Source organism: Apium graveolens, unplaced genomic scaffold (assembly GCF_009905375.1).
Source record: "Apium graveolens cultivar Ventura unplaced genomic scaffold, ASM990537v1 ctg6261, whole genome shotgun sequence".
Lineage (NCBI taxonomy): Eukaryota > Viridiplantae > Streptophyta > Magnoliopsida > Apiales > Apiaceae > Apium > Apium graveolens.
This window is the reverse complement of record NW_027419329.1, coordinates 52130-73939: the sequence shown is the minus strand read 5'-3', so window position 1 is coordinate 73939 and position 21810 is coordinate 52130. Positions and strand designations below refer to the sequence as shown.

At 33.2% G+C, this 21810-nt stretch overlaps 2 protein-coding genes across 2 annotated transcripts; both read left to right on the top strand.

Moving 5' to 3' along the window:
- Window positions 1–915: 915 nt before the first annotated feature.
- On the top strand, window positions 916–1764 carry LOC141703141 (uncharacterized). The gene has a single exon (XM_074506737.1). It carries the CDS (start codon window positions 916–918, stop codon window positions 1762–1764), a length of 849 nt encoding a protein of 282 aa, XP_074362838.1.
- Window positions 1765–16919: 15155 nt separating this feature from the next.
- LOC141703140 (uncharacterized) lies at window positions 16920–20293 on the top strand. The gene is made up of 3 exons (XM_074506736.1): window positions 16920–19381; window positions 19465–19555; window positions 19655–20293. The coding sequence occupies exons 1-3, from the start codon at window positions 16920–16922 to the stop codon at window positions 20291–20293; spliced, it is 3192 nt and encodes a 1063-aa protein (XP_074362837.1).
- The last annotated feature ends 1517 nt before the right edge of the window (window positions 20294–21810 follow it).

Genomic DNA, 21810 nt, shown 5'->3' with positions numbered 1-21810 from the left:
TTAATTAAACCCCAAATTAAAGAACACCATCAGTTAATTAAAATCCATCTACGAGAAACCCGAATTTCTGAACAGGTGTGTTTGTTCATTTAGGTTTGTATGTTCGATTAGGTTACATTTGTTCAATTAGGGTTTGTTCATAAATTTTAATGGGTTTTTTCCTTTTTGAACAGGTTTTGAAATTCATTGAGCCAAATAAGGTTTGTACTCTAATTTTATATTTTTTCTTGAGTTGTTTTAAATATGCATGTATATATATTTACATAAATCTGCATTTTTTTAACATAAATTAGGTTTGTGTTCTTGTGTATATATATTTAGGTTTGCCTAAATATATCAATTAGGTTTGATATTTGCATGTATTTTTCTTTTCTGGTTGATATCTTCCGATTTTTGTCCGTTTAAAGTTTTAAGTAATAGTATGTTTTTAAATTCGATTTTGTCCATTTGCAGATTATCTCATCAAGTCTTGGAATTTGACAGTGCCTGCACATTTTACTTCAAGAAGGAGGTTAGAAATTCTTATTCGTTTGCTTTTTTCTTTTTTTTGTATACATTATGTAGGAAGGGATTCACCAGTAACCGATCTGTCATTATTTATGTATACATTATTTGATTTGGATTGTTGTTTATGTATCAGATTTAGTGTATCGTTCTCTTTTAATAGATGAGATGCCATGAATGTACTAGTTGTCATTTGTGTAAAATCTTTCAATTTTTAAGGGCATGTTTGTTATTAATTCGCGCTTGAATATGTGCACTTGTATTGATTATGCTAGTTAAACAATGTTGACTTTCTTGGTTTTGTTTATATGCACTTGAATATGTGCACTTGTATTGATTAATTCGCGCTTTGATGTTGAAATGACCATCTGGTGGTTAGGTTGCTAGATTGCTGGTCATACATTTTCATTTATGGATAAGTCGTGGATATCGAAAGATAGGGATTCTTTAGAATTTGAAATTGGCGTCGAAGAATTCTTAATTTTCGCTGAAGAAAATTGTAAAGATCCTAAAAGAATTCCTTGTCCATGTGGTCGATGTGTGAATTTTAAAAAATTCTCAACCAAAATCATAAGGGGACATATCTACGATCATGGTTTTAGTTTGGGGTATGTTGATTGGATTTGGCATGAAGAAAAATCTACTAGGAGTACTTGGTCTTCTATAGGTAGTACACGTCCTGCTTCAGACCAACCTATAGAGCACTTTGTTGCATCAGAAACTGTTGAAGTTTGTGAAGCGGCTTTTAATTCGGGTAATTACGATAAGGATTCATATGATTTTCAGAGGTTTGTTGTTGATGCGGAACAACCGTTGTTTGAGGGTAGCGAGTGCACAAAGTTAGAGTCAATGTTAAAATTGCACAATTGGAAAGCTAGGTTTGGTATTAGCGACACTGCCTTTACTGAGCTGCTCTCTTCAGTTGGCTCGATCCTTCCCAAAGATAATGTGTTGCCTCCTAACGCATATGAAGCGAAGAAAACTTTATCCGATTTAGGTCTAGTGTATATAAAAATTCATTCGTGTCCCAATGATTGTATACTGTATAGGGGCATACATTCTGATGCTTCTCAGTGTCCTCATTGCAAGCTGTCACGTTGGAAAGTACGGAAGAATGGCCAACTTAGGGTCAATGTTCCAGCCAAGGTCATGTGGTATTTTCCTATAATTCCAAGATTTAAACGGTTATTTAAATCTCCCTCTACTGCTGAACTCATGACTTGGCATGCAAATCAGCGAATAAATGATGACAAGATGTGACATCCGGCCGACTCTCCTTCTTGGAGGAATATCGATTACCGGTGGCCTGCCTTTGGTAGTGAATCTAGGAATATTAGGTTGGCTTTATCAGCGGATGGTATCAACCCGCATACTAATGGGTTAGTCAATCGATATACATGCTGGCCAGTAGTGTTGGTAACGTACAATCTTCCTCCGTGGTTATGCATGAAAAGGAAGTTCATGATGTTGTCAGTTTTAGTTCCTGGTCCACATGAGCCGGGAAATAACATCGACGTTTATTTACAACCGTTGATTGATGATCTGAAAAAACTTTGGGAAGAAGGTGAACCAAACGTTTATGACGCCTATAGTAAATCATATTTCACTCTAAAAGCAATTTTATTCTGGACTATAAATGATTTTCCAGCATATGGAAACATGTCAGGCTGCGTGAATAAGGGTTATAAGAGTTGTCCAATTTGTGGTGACGATACTGTGGCTAAATATTTAAGTCACAGTAGGAAGATGTGCTTCCAAGGTCATCGCCGTTATTTGCCTAGGCAGCACCCTTATAGGAGGCAGAAGGCGGCCTTTAACGGACAACAAGAGTTGGGGAACGCATGTCAACCCCTTTTCGGAGAAGAAGTGTTAGCGCGTCAGGAACGAATTGATTTTTGTTTTGAAAAAGAGGTGAAGAAGTCGAAGAAGGTGGAATGTCCATGGAAGAAAAAATCTGTTTTCTTTGAGTTAGAATATTGGAAATATCATCATGTTCGCCACTGTCTCGATGTTATGCACATCGAGAAAAATGTGTGTGATAATCTGCTTGGGACGTTATTAAATATGTGAAAGTCAAAAGATAGTGAGGCGGCACGTCGTGATATGATTGATATGGGTGTTAGACATGATTTAGCTCCTCAAGTAGGAGAAAAGAAGACCTATCTGCCTCCTTCCCCTTTTACTTTGTCGAAGGTTGAAAAAAAGAAAGTGTTGAACTCATTCTTGTCTATGAAACTTCCTTCTGGACATGGATCAAACATAAAAAATTGTGTATCCATGTCTGATTTGAAGATATACGGGCTTAAGTCCCATGACTGCCATATCCTTCTCCAACAACTCCTCCCTGTTGCCATTCGATCCGTTCTCCCAAAAAATGTTAGGGTCACAATCATACGACTGTGCTTCTTTTTTAATGCTTTATGCAGCAAAGTTGTCGATGTCTCGAAACTCGATAAATTGCAGTCAGATGTAATAATAACCTTATGCGATCTAGAAAAAATATTCCCTTCATCATTTTTTGATGTAATGTTACATCTTATTGTCCACTTGGTCCTAGAAGTGCGTTTATGTGGACCGGTATTTTATAGATGGATGTATGCCTTCGAACGATTCAATAAAGTGCTAAAGAGCTACGTACGAAACCGATATTATCCTGAAAGTTGTATGGCAGAAAGCTACCTTAAAGAAGAATCAGTAGAATTCTGCACAGAATTTATGAGCCAGACTTGTACAACTGTCGGCATTCCAGTTGAGCAAGGCAAGCAATCTGGTCCATTATCTGCCGCGATAATAAAGGTCGTGGAAGAAAAAGAGCGAGATGAGGCTCATCTGCATGTCCTTCAAAACAATGATGAAGTGTATTCCTATATCGTGTACGTTTATTTTATTAACTTGTCCTATTTGTTTGAAGATGTAATTTTTGTGGGTTATTTCTAATATTTATGCATTTTAGTAACTATATTGCTTACTAAATCTAATCTAGGGAACAACATCGCGCTAAATAAAAATTATCATTATTATTATGTGACTAATAGCATCCTTATTTAAGTTTTTTGATTTCTAGCACCATACATGTCTATTCTAATATATATAAATTTTTACCAAGAATTTGCCTCTAGAATGTTGAAATAGCTACGGGACATCATTTTTTTAAAGGTTTTACACATTCAAGTATTTTCGGTTAAAAATAAACATTTATATTTTTGATAAAAGATTATAATTATATGATTTTTTTGACACTGAATATAATAAATTTGGAGTTGATTTTATTTTCATTTTAGTAGCTTATTAATTTGAAATACAAGTAACTCTTGGTACTTTTTGTATATGTAATTTTTTTGTAAAATTTCAAGTTTAATAAAATTAGTAAATAATAAATAATTATTTCAAAAATCTAGCTTATGAGATGACCTGGTTACTTGGATTTCAACAGCACTCAATGAAATTTAAGTGAAGTGAAAATATTAAAGTGAGAGGCAGTGAAATTTAGCTAAAATATTGAGCCCCAAAGGTAGCCGCCATATCCATATTTTGAAACTTAGTTGAAAATAATGAGCGCAAAGATAGGGCCAGAGACAAAGAAATATATTGATTCTTTTTGAAAAATTTAGCATCTTCCAAATCAAGTATAAAATCATTCCCCTTGTCTCACTTCAACTAAGAAGACCTTGAACTAGGGTGTGGAGCAAAAGGGTTTCAAGTTGAGGGATTGTGTTAATTTTCAAGCTTGAGGTTTCAAATAAAAGTTAAGATTTAAAGTTGAAGCATTTACAGGGGCTTAGAGTTTAACATCCAACTGAGTGCACATCAAAGCATGGTTCTAATGATGAATGCTCAACCAAATACCTATATTCCACCTCCTTCTAATCCTACTTACGAACAGGTATATTATATTTATTTTGTAAATGATGTTTGAATAATAGTTACATACAGTTGTGAGATACAAATTGTATTCAAGGTCTTTTCTTTTAAATGTAGATAATAAATCATGCAGTCTCAACTCTGGGGAGCAGAAAGGGTTCAAGCTGCATAGCAATAGCCAAATTTGTAGAAAACAATTACGATCATCTTCCAACTAATTTTAGAAAGACGCTGCTTCGTAAGCTTAAACAACTAGTTGATGTTGGAAAGCTCATCAGAGTGAAGAATTCATTTAAGCTTCCCCTTAAATGAAAAACAAGATATGAAAAGATTTCATAAGATTCTTTTTTTATTTCATGAATCATTAATACTATATAGATCATTAGTATTTCCATGGTTTTTGTTGACAATTCTCAAACTTCACAGATATATGGTGGGTGAATTGTGATTTCCTTAATTATTTTTTTGTTGTTAATTTCTTAACTAGCGGAATATCTATATTTTCAAGATGAATTAATTTAAGGTGAGTACAATTTTACAATTTAGAATCAACTAGTGAAATAGATTCACCCACTTCTATAAGCAAAAATAAATATCATTTAATTTGATGATGTTAAAAAGTTGGGTTATATAATATGTATGTGGGAACAAATATAAAGCATGCCTGGTCAAATATTTTTATCACCTTGATATTGAAGAAATGTTGTGCAAATTTTTTGAAAGTTTAGAATTTTATACCAAGTTGGTAATGGGATATTTTTATAATTGAAGAAGTATTAGAAACTCATTTTGACTATTATTTTTTTCATGCTAAGTTCATGACGGTGGAAGAACTCAAGATGTTGAGAATTATATGTGCCATTGTGGTAGCAAGCTAGGGTGCATTATATACAAAATTTACAAATAAAAAGTAAAAAATTAGGATGTAATAATTTGTGTCAACTAAAATGACAAAATAATATAATTGTATGAATAAATTATCTCTACCTACTTTTGAACACAAGCTTTTTATTTACAACATATACATTAAAAAATTACTTTAACCGCTTTAAAAATATAGTCATCTCCCCACCATACCATATGTATACATTTTTATTGTAACACAACATCAGTGAATGATTTTTTAACACCACACTGGACAAGAGTTGATAATTTGTTATGTAAATTACCAAGATTTATTTTAGTAGGCAGGGGAATAGATTCTCATTTCTCAGGGTTTGCCTTCTATTTTAGTACATTCTTATTTATCAGGGTTTGCCTTCTATTTTAGTATACTCAAGGAGGTAGACTTGTCTCGCTTTTGTGCGATGTGGTGGTTGTGTTGAAAATGAATTGGATGCTGTATTAGGAGATCTGGATATCTCGCATCAACAACACTTTCGGCAACTATATAGCTGGTGTCTGGCAGGTAGATAGCTGGGGTGCGTTTGGAATGGTGGTGAAAATCACATGTGCTCAACTCTCACAAAAAATATTTGTTCATAACATGAGGCCTCTAAACTCAGTTGTTGCAACTGAGTCCTCTGAACATTGCAATATCAATCGAATTAATGTTAGGGTCAATTGTGAAGCTACTGTTTTGGGGGAGATGCTTGCTGGATTGTCCGGGAAACCATTACCTTCATTTTTAATTTTCAGAATATTTGTATTCAGTTTGTTAAGCAATCCGGAAAGAAAACGGCTAATTATTTAACTCTATTTGTTTTTCAACCTGGTTGCATGAGGTTTGTCCCGATTGAATCTCTTTCAAGTCATTAGTGAAATCTGTTTTAAATTTGGCAAAAAAAAAGGTAGACTTTGACAAGATTTTCAAAATAAAATAAATTTTGATATGAATTATCACTTACAATATTTATACAGCTACACAATGGGAACATATTCTCATTTCTTATGGTTTGTCTTCTATTTTAGTATATTCTCATTTCTTAAGGTTTGTCTTGTATTTAAGTATATTTACTCGGTAGACTTTGACAAGATTTTCAAAATAAAATAATTTCGATATGAATTATCACTTACAATATTTGAGTCTGCTTTTCAAAATGTGCTTGGTCAAATTGTTCACACATATAAAGGCTTGAATACAACTACACAAAACCAACCTCAACCTCACCTAAATTCTACCAAGTCGTGTCCAGTTTACGAGCCCCGGTAAATTCTAACATATAAGAGTAGCAAATTAATACTTTGTATTTGTTATATTTTTTTAAATTGGACCATATTTGTTGGCTCCAATTTTATCCCCAAAAACTGGATGGAATTTTTCTGCTAATGAATTTATTTGGCACTCCTAAATTTAAATAATTTCACTCGATTTTAAACTAATATTTTTTCGAGAAATGGACCAAAATGTCACTTCGGGATATAAAATGGTAAAAATGTCACTTCTGAAAATTATGGCCCAATATCGTTTAATGTTTCAAAAATAACCCAAAATGTATAAAGGTTCACTTCAAAATGTACGAGGGTAAACCAGAAAACACCACTTCAGTTGTGGATGAGATTATGATGATAAATCACATATTCGTTCATGGTTAAAAGCATCAATGCCTAGGGAATAAACTAAATTAAATCGAACAAAGTGAGCACACCTCACATTTATATTTTTCATAAAATATTTCAGGTTATTTACAGGAGAGAGATTGTTGTATTTATTTAGTTTACCGGGAGTCTACCCGTGTTATATTCCCCACCGCGTCATTCTATACACATACATATTTGATAGCTTGTCTGTTGATAATATCTTTCGTATGGGCTATAATTTATGTGTTCAATACCGTGCTTTGGAAATCCTTGTATTAGCAAATTCTCTATGGTCTGCCCAATTTCTTCTTTTATTGTATTTTTCCATATATTTGTATATTTTATTCTTTTTCTGCATCCGTCATAGTAATTCGTTTCTATCCTTTTAGGTCGAGACAGTGACATAATTTGGTGTTATTTTTCTTCTTTTTGCTCTAGGGCTGTAGTTCTCCACATCAAAGGTTAGTTGATATTTGTTTATATTTTTGCCCTGTACAAGCTGAGCTACATTGAATTAGTGTCAACACTGGTTCCTAATTTTATATCCTTCTAATGATAGCTAAAAGTTATTTGAGCAGTCGTGGTTATGGGAGGCCTGCTTTAGATATTCAGGTTTTTATATAAAATTTCTAATCGCACTGGTGTCATCTTATTAATAATTATTTCCCAACTAGTTTTTTATACATCAGTGATCTTTTTGTTATATACGTTTGAACTGTTAGTCTTCTGTTCCTTGGGTTTTTATATGCTTCTGCAGCAGAATGATTTGATTTAATATCTTGCTTATAGTTTGTTAATATATTAGCATATATTAATCCTGTCAGACTTGTTCTGTGCTGCTGCAGAGAGCATATATGCCAACAGTAAGAAAGACCAAACTATCGCAATCTCATCAACTAAAACTAGTACTGCAGAAAGTAATACATCCACTTCCAAACTTGAAGAGGAACTTAAAATTACTTCTCGGCTTCAAAAATTTGCATTTAATGATCTTAAGATGGCCACTAAAAATTGTAGGCCTTATAGTTTTCTTGGTGAATGGGAATTTGGTTGTGTATTTAAGGGGTGGATCGAAGAGAATGGGACAGCACATGTGAAATCTGGAACTGGTGGTGCAAGTGGAGCAAGGAAAGCACGGCCTTGATACTTCTGCATCTCTTAGTTATATCGTAATATTTTATTATTTTTGTGATCAAGTTATAACTATTATACTTATCATGTTTTATTAGATTTTGACCGAAACAAGTAATCTTATCCATGTATCTATGTTTAGTCATAATAGTTGAAATTGTATGACTTTAAAGTTTATTCAAGTATGAGTTTAAAGTTTATATTCGAATTAATTTGACATTGCATATCTTAGTTGGAATTGGTTTGTGTATTATTTTGATTTCTTTGGATGAAATTGATTAAAACAGGGAGGTCTTTTTAAGTAACAAGCTATTCAAAAATTACCACTAAAAATGTTGCCTTTGCCTTATAAAGTGTTAGCAAAAATAATTCAATTGGTGTAGCTATAACGTGATGAGGTGTTGGCAAAATAAGAAATGTTAATCGAGTAGTGTTGCCATAAATAGAGAAAGATGTTGTAATAACAATTAAATCAACATCAATATTGTGTTGCTATTGACTTGAGGGTGTTGCCATAGAGTTAAAACCAACACCAGTGTTAGTGTTGTTGGAACTTATTTGCAAAATGCTTCTCCATCTGCTTTACTTGTTTACTGGCATCATGTAGCGATATTATCATCCCATAGATCTTAAACATTGTATCTCCTGATATTTGTCAAAGTATAATATTTATGAACACTGCTGGTGATACATGGAATGATTTAGCTACATGATTTGCTCATACGAATATACCTAAGGTCTTTATTGTCAAATGTGAAATTGCTTATCTTAGTCAGAGATCAATGTTTGTTTCCATTCCACTAAATTTAGGGCTCTTAATGATAAACCCGAGTAAATTTCCGAGTTGCCTTACTATAGCTGCAATAAGTGTATATGTGAAGTCAATAACAAATTGAACTTGTACATAAGAAAAAGTCTTCTCTCTCAATTTCTTATGGGATTAAACGATTCTTTACAGTCACTCAAGGTCATCTTCTCATGATAATACCTCATTCATCCTAAAGGGAAGCATATCAAATGAAGAATATCAAAGAGAAAACATGTATTCTAATGTGCTTGTTGGGTCATCTGCTATGTCATTTAAGACAATGAATATGGTAACAGACACTTCAATCTATGAAGAAGAAAAATAGTGTCCGTGACACTTCAACCACTCCCTTCTGTGAATTTTGTCAAATGATAGGACACCTTCATGATAAATATTTCTGCCTTTATAACTACCTTGAATGGCCCAAAATATTTGGTAAACCCAAATCTAAACCTAGAAATCAACAAAATAAAGGTAAATCTCAAGCTAATAGTGTTATTCTTGACAAGAACTCTTAGTCTTTCTCCAAGACTTCAGATCTTCAACTGAAACATCAGTCAACTCTTTCTCTGATGGCCAATTCAAGGAACTTATGCAGATGATTTAGGTTACGAATAGAGAAATACTTATTGCTCCTAATTCTGGAAGGTAATCTTCAATAAATGTTCTTCGTGGAGCACGTATATTTTATCAACTTGCTAGTTATACTAATGCTCATCTCCAAATTATGCAATGTTAAAAAAGGATGAGGCTTGGGGTCAAAAAGTTAAAAAATCTTAACTTGGCTATGCTCGCTAAACAAGGAAGGAGGCTAGTGAATAATGATAATCGAGGCACAGTATTTTCCTGATGGAGATTTTTTGACAGCACATCTTGGGCAAACCTTTGTTACATGTGGCATAGTATTCTGGTAACTCAATATTTGGTTAAAAGAGGATGTGGGCGAAGGATTGGAGATGATAACGGAACAAACATTTGGAAAATACCATGGTTATCATGCCAATGAAATGGTATTTTTCACTAAAATTGAATGATAGTAAAGTTAGTGGTCTAAATAATGTGGCTCAAAACAGGTGGGATAATGATATCATAAATGATCTTGGTAATGAAAGAGACGGACAGCTGATTAAACAGATTCCTATTCAAAGAAGAAATAGGGCAGATTCGTGCTTCTAGAACTACGCCCAAAATGCTCAAATGCAATACTTTATTAATATGGCAATAGGCCAAAAAACCATTGCAGCCTGTTTTTTGAATTTTGCAACAGAAAATGGGCATTACATCAGCGGCGAACGTTGGATTTGACTCCTAATGCAATGCTTTTTGTCATCAACTACAACGATACAAATCAGTGCATGAGGAGCATACTCCAATAAAATAAGTCAATTGTGTGACTTGGAATGTCACGTGATCTGCCACGTAAAATTTTAACACGTCATAATATGACATGTCATCATTTACCACCTCGGAATATTGATCCACAGGTGCCACATGGTGTGACCCAGTTTTTAGATGAATGACGTATAATAAATTAAATTTAGTTCATATACTGATATTATGTCCAATTTATCAAAAAATAAAACGAGTTTAAACTTTTAGGTACAAGTGATTGTATAGTTACAAATATATAGTAATTTTTTCTATATTTTAAAGCACTCCACGTTACTAAATTATTTTTTTGAAATATCTTTATTTCTAATATAAAATAAAATTGAATCTTTAAACAATGAAAATGTCATAACACACAAAGAGTTTGAGAAAATAATTCACTTTAATGAGAATGTTTGATTTTAATCACAAGAAAATACAACACCTTGGTTAAAAACTCCCCTCGATATCTATTAGATTATATTTAAATCCCTCTAATAACAATAAATTAAGTTAATTTTCATTTCCCTAATTTGAGGTAAATGCCAAGTTATTTACATCATTGAATTCTAAAAAATAGGTTTCCTTTATAGATTAAATCTAGGGAACCACAATAGGGTAACTATATTGCTTACTAATTCTAATCTAGGGAACAACATCGCCCTAAATAAAAATTCTCATTATTATTATGTGATTAATCGCATCCTTATTTAAGTTTTTAAATTTCTAGCACCATACCTGTCTATTCTAATATATATAAATTTTTACCAAGAATTTGCCTCTAGAATGTTGAAACAGCTACGGGACATCATTTTTTAAAGGTTTTACACATTCAAGTATTTTCGGTTAAAAATAAACATTTATATTTTTGATAAAAGATTATAATTATATGATTTTTTTGACACAGAATATAATAAATTTGGAGTTGATTTTATTTTCATTTTAGTAGCTTATTAATTTGAAATACAAGTAACTCTTGGTACTTTTTGTATATGTAATTTTTTTGTAAAATTTCAAGTTTAACAAATTAGTAAATAATAAATAATTATTTCAAAAATCTAGCTTATGAGATGACCTGGTTACTTGGATTTCAACAAGCACTCAATAAAATTTAAGTGAAGTGAAAATATTAAAGTGAGAGGCAGTGAAATTTAGCTAAAATATTGAGCCCCAAAGGTAGCCGCCTTACCCATATTTTAAAATTTAGGTGAAAATAATGAGCGGCAAAGATAGGCGCCAGAGACAAAGAAATATATTGTTCCTTTTTGAGAAATTTAGCATCTTCCAAATCAAGTATAAAATCATTCCCCTTCTCTCACTTCAACTAAGAAGACCTTGAACTAGGGTGTGGAGCAAAAGGGTTTCAAGTTGAGGGATTGTGTTAATTTTCAAGCTTGAGGTTTCAAATAAAAGTTAAGATTTAAAGTTGAAGCATTTACAGGGGCTTAGAGTTTAACATCCAACTGAGTGCACATCAAAGCATGGTTCTAATGATGAATGCTGAACCAAATACTTATATTCCACCTCCTTCTAATCCTACTTACGAACAGGTATATTATATTTATTTTGTAAATGTTGTTTGAATAATAGTTACATACAGTTGTGAGATACAAATTGTATTCAAGGTCTTTTCTTTTAAATGTAGATAATAAATCATGCAGTCTCAACTCTGGGGAGCAGAAAGGGTTCAAGCTGCATAGCAATAGCCAAATTTGTAGAAAACAATTACGATCATCTTCCAACTAATTTTAGAAAGACGCTGCTTCGTAAGCTTAAACAACTAGTTGATGTTGGAAAGCTCATCAGAGTGAAGAATTCATTTAAGCTTCCCCTTAAATGAAAAACAAGATATGAAAAGATTTCATAAGATTCTTTTTTTATTTCATGAATCATTAATACTATATAGATCATTAGTATTTCCATGGTTTTTATTGACAATTCTCAAACTTCACATATATATGGTGGGTGAATTGTGATTTCCTTAATTATTTTTTTGTTGTTAATTTCTTAACTAGCGGAATATCTATATTTTCAAGATGAATTAATTTAAGGTGAGTACAATTTTATAATTTATAATCAACTAGTGAAATAGATTCACCCACTTCTATAAGCAAAAATAAATATCATTTAATTTGATGATGTTAAAAAGTTGGGTTATATAATATGTATGTGGGAACAAATATAAAGCATGCCTGGTCAAATATTTTTATCACCTTGATATTGAAGAAATGTTGTGCAAATTTTTTGAACGTTTAGAATTTTATACCAAGTTGGTAATGGGATATTTTTATAATTGAAGAAGTATTAGAAACTCATTTTGACTATTATTTTTTTCATGCTAAGTTCATGACGGTGGTAGAACTCAAGATGTTGAGAATTATATGTGCCATTCTGGTAGCAAGCTAGGGTGCATTATATACAAAATTTACAAATGAAAAGTAAAAAATTAGGATGTAATAATTTGTGTCAACTAAAATGACAAAATAATATAATTGTATGAATAAATTATCTCTACCTACTTTTGAACACAAGCTTTTTATTTACAACATATACATTAAATAATTACTTTAACCGCTATAAAAATATAGTCATCTCCCCTCCATACCATATGTATACATTTTTATTGTAACACAACATCAGTGAATGATTTTTTAACACCCCACTGGACAAGAGTTGATAATTTGTTATGTAAATTACCAAGATTTATTTTAGTAGGCAGGGGAATAGATTCTCATTTCTCAGGGTTTGCCTTCTATTTTAGTACATTCTTATTTATCAGGATTTGCCTTCTATTTTAGTATACTCAAGGAGGTAGACTTGTCTCGCTTTGCGATGTGGTGGTTGTGTTGAAAATGAATTGGATGGTGTATTAGGAGATCTGGATATCTCGCATCAACAACACTTTCGGCAACTATATAGCTGGTGTCTGGCAGGTAGATAGCTGGGGTGCGTTTGGAATGGTGGTGAAAATCACATGTGCTCAACTCTCACAAAAAATATTTGTTCATAACATGAGGCCTCTAAACTCAGTTGTTGCAACTGAGTCCTCTGAATATTGCAATATCAATCGAATTAATGTGAGGGTCAATTGTGAAGCTACTGTTTTGGGGGAGATGCTTGCTGGATTGTCCGGGAAACCATTACCTTCATTTTTAATTTTCGGAATATTTGTATTCAGTTTGTTAAGCAATCCGGAAAGAAAACGGCTAATTATTTAACTCTATTTGTTTTTCAACCTGGTTGCATGAGGTTTGTCCCGATTGAATCTCTTTCAAGTCATTAGTGAAATCTGCTTTAAATTTGGCAAAAAAAAGGTAGACTTTGACAAGATTTTCAAAATAAAATAAATTTTGATATGAATTATCACTTACAATATTTATACAACTACACAATGGGAACATATTCTCATTTCTTATGGTTTATCTTCTATTTTAGTATATTCTCATTTCTTAAGGTTTGTCTTGTATTTAAGTATATTTACTCGGTAGACTTTGACAAGATTTTCAAAATAAAACAATTACGATATGAATTATCACTTACAATATTTGAGTCTGCTTTTCAAAATGTGCTTGGTCCAATTGTTCACACATATAAAGTCTTGAATACAACTACATAAAATCAACCTCAACCTCACCTAAATTCTACCAAGTCGTGTCCAATTTACGTGTCCCAGTAAATTCTAACATATAAGAGTAGCAAATTAATACTTTGTATTTGTTATATTTTTTTAAATTGGACCATATTTGTTGGCTCCAATTTTATCCCCAAAAACTGGATGGAATTTTTCTGCTAATGAATTTATTTGGCACTCCTAAATTTAAATAATTTCACTCGATTTTAAACTAATATTTTTTCGAGAAATGGACCAAAATGTCACTTTGGGATATAAAATGGCAAAAATGTCACTTCTAAAAATTATGGCCCAATATCGTTTAATGTTTCAAAAATAACCCAAAACTCTACACGATGTAGCGTTTTATTTCATTTCATTATTTTTTGAAGGCTATCATGTTACTTCAGGTAAGTTATGATTTTTTTTATTTTGAGCTTGTTTTGGTGTAATATTTAGGAGCGCTGAAACACCACTTAATATTATGTTTTCGACATTTTTTTCTTTTATATCTTTATATTTAAAAGTATACCATAATTTAATAATTTTTAACAGGGTTCACCAAACCATTTTTGGGACCATTTTTTACCTCAAAATGACAATTAGGGCGACCACCTTATTATTTGTAGATGGATAATGCATACTAAATCAAGTTTCGTTTATATACTGATTTTTTGTCAAATTCATAAAAAAAATAAAGTGTGTTAAATATATGATAATTATTTTTGGGTTTTTAGTAATTAAAACAATCCACATAATTAATTAATTTTTTGAATATCTTTATTTCTAACATGAAATTTTTTTGATTTAAACGATGGAAATTTCATGACACAAGAAAATAATTCACATTAAAGAGAATGGTTAAATTTCATCAGGTAGTTAAAAAAATAAAACCCCCTTCCATACCTATTAGATTATATTTAAATCCCAAGTTCATCCCTAATGGGGCAAACAATAATTTATTTACATCATTTAATTCCATAAGAATAAGTTTCCTTAGTAGAGGTTTCTTTTGGGAGTGCTGGTTAAAACTGTTGTGCTGTGAAAGAAAGTGCTGGTGAATAAAGTGATGTAAAAATTAGATGATTGTTTGGTAATTTTTTTAATTTATGCATATTTTGATATATAATATATAAAAATAATATATTTGAGAAGGTAAGATGGTGAAAGTGAAACAGCTTTTTCCAAAAGTGTGGGTGACATGCTTTTTAACCAAAAGCACTTTTCCATACATGGGCTTTTAGAAGTTACCAAACACCTTTGTCATAACTTTTGAGCAAAAAGTGTTGTACCTGTGTGCAACAGTAATACCAAAAGAAGCCTAAAGAACCATATTACGGTAACTATATTGCTTACTAAATGTAGGGAACAACAACAATAGAGTAAGCAATATTCATTACTATTACTATCTGACTAATCACATTATTATTTAAAAAATTTATTTGTGGCAGTATAATTATCTATTCTCCTCTAGATGGATTTTCACCAAGAATTGTGTCTACAATATTGAAATAACTACTACATTAGACAAGATTTTTTAAAGGTTTTACACATGTGAGTATTTTGGGCTATAAACAAAAATTTTTAATTTTGATAAAATATTAAAGTTATGTAATGTTTTGACATAAAATATAATTCTGTCAATAGACATCGGTCCTTAGACATCGGTCAATAGACATCGGTCCTTAGACATCGGTTGCTCAGACGACCGATGTTAAAGTTCATTTAGACATCGGTTATTTTAAAACCGATGTTACTTATTGTTTTAGACATCGGTCCAGAAAATAACCGATGTCTATACTTATTTTTCAAAAATGAAAAACGTTAGTTAGACATCGGTTTTCTATATAACCGATGTCTTTGTTTTATAGACATCGGTTGTATTTTACAACCGTTGTCGATGGTTAACTTAAAAAAAATTAAAAAAAACGCGGAAACTTTCCCCCCTTATTCCCCAAATATTCCCCCCCTTAACCAAAAAAAACCCGTTTCTCCCCCCTAATTATTTTTCCTGTCTCTCTCTCACTCTCTCTCTGCTCTCTCTCTTACTCTTACTCTCTCTGCTCTCTCTCTCTCTGAGCTCACTCTCTCTAGTTCTCTTTCCCTCTCTCTTCCATCTCTCTGCTTCTCTCCCTCTCTCTCTTCCATCTCTCTCTATCTCACACACACACCATATCAGATTATAATAAGTACATAGGTTTTAATTAAACCCCAAATTAAAGAACACCATCAGTTAATCAAAATCCATCTACGAGAAACCCGAATTTCTGAACAGGTATGTTTGTTCATTTAGGTTTGTATGTTCGATTAGGTTACATTTGTTCAATTAGGGTTTGTTCATAAATTTTAATGGGTTTTTTCCTTTTTGAACAGGTTTTGAAATTCATTGAGCCAAATAAGGTTTGTACTCTAATTTTATATTTTTTCTTGAGTTGTTTTAAATATGCATGTATATATATTTACATAAATCTGCATTTTTTTAACATAAATTAGGTTTGTGTTCTTGTGTATATATATTTAGGTTTGCCTAAATATATCAATTAGGTTTGATATTTGCATGTATTTTTCTTTTCTGGTTGATATCTTCCGATTTTTGTCCGTTTAAAGTTTTAAGTAATAGTATGTTTTTAAATTCGATTTTGTCCATTTGCAGATTATCTCATCAAGTCTCGGAATTTGACAGTGACTGCACATTTTACTTCAAGAAGGAGGTTAGAAATTCTTATTCGTTTGCTTTTTTCCTTTTTTTTGTATACATTATGTAGGAAGGGATTCACCAGTAACCGATCTGTCATTATTTATGTATACATTATTTGATTTGGATTGTTGTTTATGTATCAGATTTAGTGTATCGTTCTCTTTTAATAGATGAGATGCCATGAATGTACTAGTTGTCATTTGTGTAAAATCTTTCAATTTTTTAAGGGCATGTTTGTTATTAATTCGCGCTTGAATATGTGCACTTGTGTTGATTATGCTAGTTAAACAATGTTGACTTTCTTGGTTTTGTTTATATGCACTTGAATATGTGCACTTGTATTGATTAATTCGCGCTTTGATGTTGAAATGACCATCTGGTGGTTAGGTTGCTAGATTGCTGGTCATACATTTTCATTTATGGATAAGTCGTGGATATCGAAAGATAGGGATTCTTTAGAATTTGAAATTGGCGTCGAAGAATTCTTAATTTTCGCTGAAGAAAATTGTAAAGATCCTAAAAGAATTCCTTATCCATGTGGTCGATGTGTGAATTTTAAAAAACTCTCAACCAAAATCATAAGGGGACATATCTACGATCATGGTTTTAGTTTGGGGTATGTTAATTGGATTTGGCATGAAGAAAAATCTACTAGGAGTACTTGGTCTTCTATAGGTAGTACACGTCCTGCTTCAGACCAACCTATAGAGCACTTTGTTGCATCAGAAACTGTTGAAGTTTGTGAAGCGGCTTTTAATTCGGGTAATTACGATAAGGATTCATATGATTTTCAGAGGTTTGTTGTTGATGCGGAACAACCGTTGTTTGAGGGCAGCGAGTGCACAAAGTTAGAGTCAATGTTAAAATTGCACAACTGGAAAGCTAGGTTTGGTATTAGCGACACTGCCTTTACTGAGCTGCTCTCTTCAGTTGGCTCGATCCTTCCCAAAGATAATGTGTTGCCTCCTAACGCATATGAAGCGAAGAAAACTTTATCCGATTTAGGTCTAGTGTATATAAAAATTCATTCGTGTCCCAATGATTGTATACTGTATAGGGGCATACATTCTGATGCTTCTCAGTGTCCTCATTGCAAGCTGTCACGTTGGAAAGTACGGAAGAATGGCCAACTTAGGGTCAATGTTCCAGCCAAGGTCATGTGGTATTTTCCTATAATTCCAAGATTTAAACGGTTATTTAAATCTCCCTCTACTGCTGAACTCATGACTTGGCATGCAAATCAGCGAATAAATGATGACAAGATGCGACATCCGGCCGACTCTCCTTCTTGGAGGAATATCGATTACCGGTGGCCTGCCTTTGGTAGTGAATCTAGGAATATTAGGTTGGCTTTATCAGCGGATGGTATCAACCCGCATACTAATGGGTTAGTCAATCGATATACATGCTGGCCAGTAGTGTTGGTAACGTACAATCTTCCTCCGTGGTTATGCATGAAAAGGAAGTTCATGATGTTGTCAGTTTTAGTTCCTGGTCCACATGAGCCGGGAAATAACATTGACGTTTATTTACAACCGTTGATTGATGATCTGAAAAAACTTTGGGAAGAAGGTGAACCAAACGTTTATGACGCCTATAGTAAATCATATTTCACTCTAAAAGCAATTTTATTGTGGACTATAAATGATTTTCCAGCATATGGAAACTTGTCAGGCTGCGTGAATAAGGGTTATAAGAGTTGTCCAATTTGTGGTGACGATACTGTGGCTAAATATTTAAGTCACAGTAGGAAGATGTGCTTCCAAGGTCATCGCCGTTATTTTCCTAGGCAGCACCCTTATAGGAGGCAGAAGGCGGCCTTTAACGGACAACAAGAGTTGGGGAACGCATGTCAACCCCTTTCCGGAGAAGAAGTGTTAGCGCGTCAGGAACGAATTGATTTTTGTTTTGAAAAAGAGGTGAAGAAGTCGAAGAAGATGGAATGTCCATGGAAGAAAAAATATGTTTTCTTTGAGTTAGAATATTGGAAATATCATCATGTTCGCCACTGTCTCGATGTTATGCACATCGAGAAAAATGTGTGTGATAATCTGCTTGGGACGTTATTAAATATGCGAAAGTCAAAAGATAGTGAGGCGGCACATCGTGATATGATTGATATGGGTGTTAGACATGATTTAGCTCCTCAAGTAGGAGAAAAGAAGACCTATCAGCCTCCTTCCCCTTTTACTTTGTCGAAGGTTGAAAAAAAGAAAGTGTTGAACTCATTTTTGTCTATGAAACTTCCTTCTGGACATGGATCAAACATAAAAAATTGTGTATCCATGTCTGATTTGAAGATATACGGGCTTAAGTCCCATGACTGCCATATCCTTCTCCAACAACTCCTCCCTGTTGCCATTCGATCCGTTCTCCCAAAAAATGTTAGGGTCACAATCATACGACTGTGCTTCTTTTTTAATGCTTTATGCAGCAAAGTTGTCGATGTCTCGAAACTCGATAAATTGCAGTCAGATGTAATAATAACCTTATGCGATCTAGAAAAAATATTCCCTTCATCATTTTTTGATGTAATGTTACATCTTATTGTCCACTTGGTCCTAGAAGTGCGTTTATGTGGACCGGTATTTTATAGATGGATGTATGCCTTCGAACGATTCAATAAAGTGCTAAAGAGCTACCTACGAAACCGATATTATCCTGAAGGTTGTATGGCAGAAAGCTACCTTAAAGAAGAATCAGTAGAATTCTGCACAGAATTTATGAGCCAGACTTGTACAACTGCCGGCATTCCAGTTGAGCAAGGCAAGCAATCTGGTCCATTATTTGCCGCGATAATAAAGGTCGTGGAAGAAAAAGAGCGAGATGAGGCTCATCTGCATGTCCTTCAAAACAATGATGAAGTGTATTCCTATATCGTGTACGTTTATTTTATTAACTTGTCCTATTTGTTTGAAGATGTAATTTTTGTGGGTTATTTCTAATATTTATGCATATTCTCAGAATGCACAAGGAGTATTTGGATGAAATTTACCGAGGGAAAAAAAAGTGTTCATTGGCTCTTGGGAGAGCACAATCGGCTATTTGCCGATTGGTTTGAAAAAAAAGTAGGTTTTATGTATTGTCTACTTAAATAGTTGTTAGTTGTAGTTTGCAACTGATGGATATTTTTATTATATAATATTATGTATAGGTAAGTAGTGAAATGAAGGGAAATCCCGATGCTGTTTCAGAGACGATACGATGGCTCGCTGGAAAACCATCATTTTCTGTTTTAACTTATCAAGGTTTTTCAGTCAATGGAGTCCGATACTTTACGAAAGACCGAGATGATGCGCGAGTTGTTCAAAATAGTGGAGTTTCTGTGGTTGCTAAGGCAGTCCAGGTGTCCAGTGCGAAAGATTTAAACCCCATTGAGAGTGATATGACCTTTTATGGCATAATCTTGGAAGTATGGGAGTTGGATTACCATGAGTTCAAAGCTCCACTCTTCTTGTGTAAATGGGCAGAGAATGATAAAGGCTTAAAGATCGACGATCTTGGCTTCACACTTGTGGATTTCAATCGACAAGGCCATAAGAAGGATAAATATGTCTCTGTTGACCAAGTCAACCAGGTGTTTTACATTAAAGATCTGGTTGATCCTACTTGGCCGATCGTGTTAACTTCCACAACTAGAGACTATCAAGAGTTGTATAACGACGATGATTTGGGTGACACGAACATGGAACATCCTCCCTTCTGCTCTAACATCCCTGCTTCTGATGTGACCAATGAAGACGTTGCGCATAGTATTAGGCCTAATGTTGAGGGAATTTGGGTTAAAAAATGATCCTGTTAATTTAGCTCTCTGTACTTTTTGCTTGTTATAATTTAATCAGCATATTTAATTTTCCTTTGTAATTTTTTTGAGTAAATGAATTATAGTGACTAATGCATTTTTCTTTTGTAATTTTTCTTTTATAATTTTTTTGTATTTTGTTTTTGTATTTGTTTTGAAATTTTCCAGTTGTAATTTTGAATGCATTTTTATTCATGCATATGTAATTTTGAATGTATTTTAATTCATGTAGAGTTTCATTTATTCAGTGACTAATTATTTCTTGTTTTATTATTCAGAGTGAAGGACAAAAATGGCAAAGAAAAAGAGAACCAACAAAAGCAAATCTAAAAAAGTTAAAGAGGTCGAAGAACATTGTGATCAGGAGGTTGAAGAGCACCGTGATCAGGATGGAAAAGCACCAAGTGAACCTCAAACTGAAAAGCAACAGTCTAAACAAGAAACAACAACTAATTCTAATTCTGCGAAAAGAAGGTTGGGAGCTGCACGAGGTGTTTCCTCTCTTAAAAAAGTATTGGTAAGGAAGGCTCAGGGCAAGAGATTTAAAATCAGATACAATGAGTTTGGAGTTCCTGTCGGAGATACTAGGTGTACCTTACAGTCCTACATAGGGCACCTGGCAAGAACTATGATTCCTATCGACATTGACAGCTGGCCAAATGTGGATCGGGAATTGAAAGATAAATTATGGCTTGATATTAAGGTATTAAATTATAGTTGACACACACAACTTATTTTTAGTACTACTATCTAAGCCTTATAAACTTGTGTATTTTATTGTCCATAGGGTACATTTAAAGTTGCTCCGGAAAGTGAGGCTATGGTGCTTAAGTCTGCAGGAGAGAAGTGGAGACAGTTTAAAACTGATTTAACAACTAAACACGTGATGCCATATGCTGAAAAAAAGAAGAAACTGAAGAGGCCTCCAAAAAATTATCGGTTTGTGGGTCAAGAAGCTTGGACGAGATTTATCGCGCAGAGGACAGGTGATAAGTGGCTGGTATGGATGCATTTTCTTTGCCAGTGTACCCTTTTTGGATTTAGAATATTTACTTGGATATAATTATTCGTTGTATGATGCAGAAACTACGCACCCTGCAGAGCGAAAGAGTGCGTAATCGAAAATATCATCATCGTTTGTCAAGGAAGGGTTACATTGGTTTACAAGAGGATGAAGTAAGAACCTAGCTATAATTTTTTCTCATCTTCAATAAATAAAGCACCTTTTAATTTTTTCTCATCTTAAACAGATAAAGAAAGGCAAACTAAAGCCCGAGGAGAAACCAGATCGGGCAATATTTTGGAAAAAGGCTCGAAAGTCAAAGCTAGATGATGAGGAACTTGATGAGGATAAAGAAGCAGTATTTGCCAGAATTGTAAGTAAAAATTATGAAAAAAACTGCATTTAATCGAGAAAAACAGATTATAATGAGAAATCTGTTTATTCCTTCATTATTCATAATATGTCCCTAAGATCTGATGTGTATTCATATCTGCATTAGGATGAA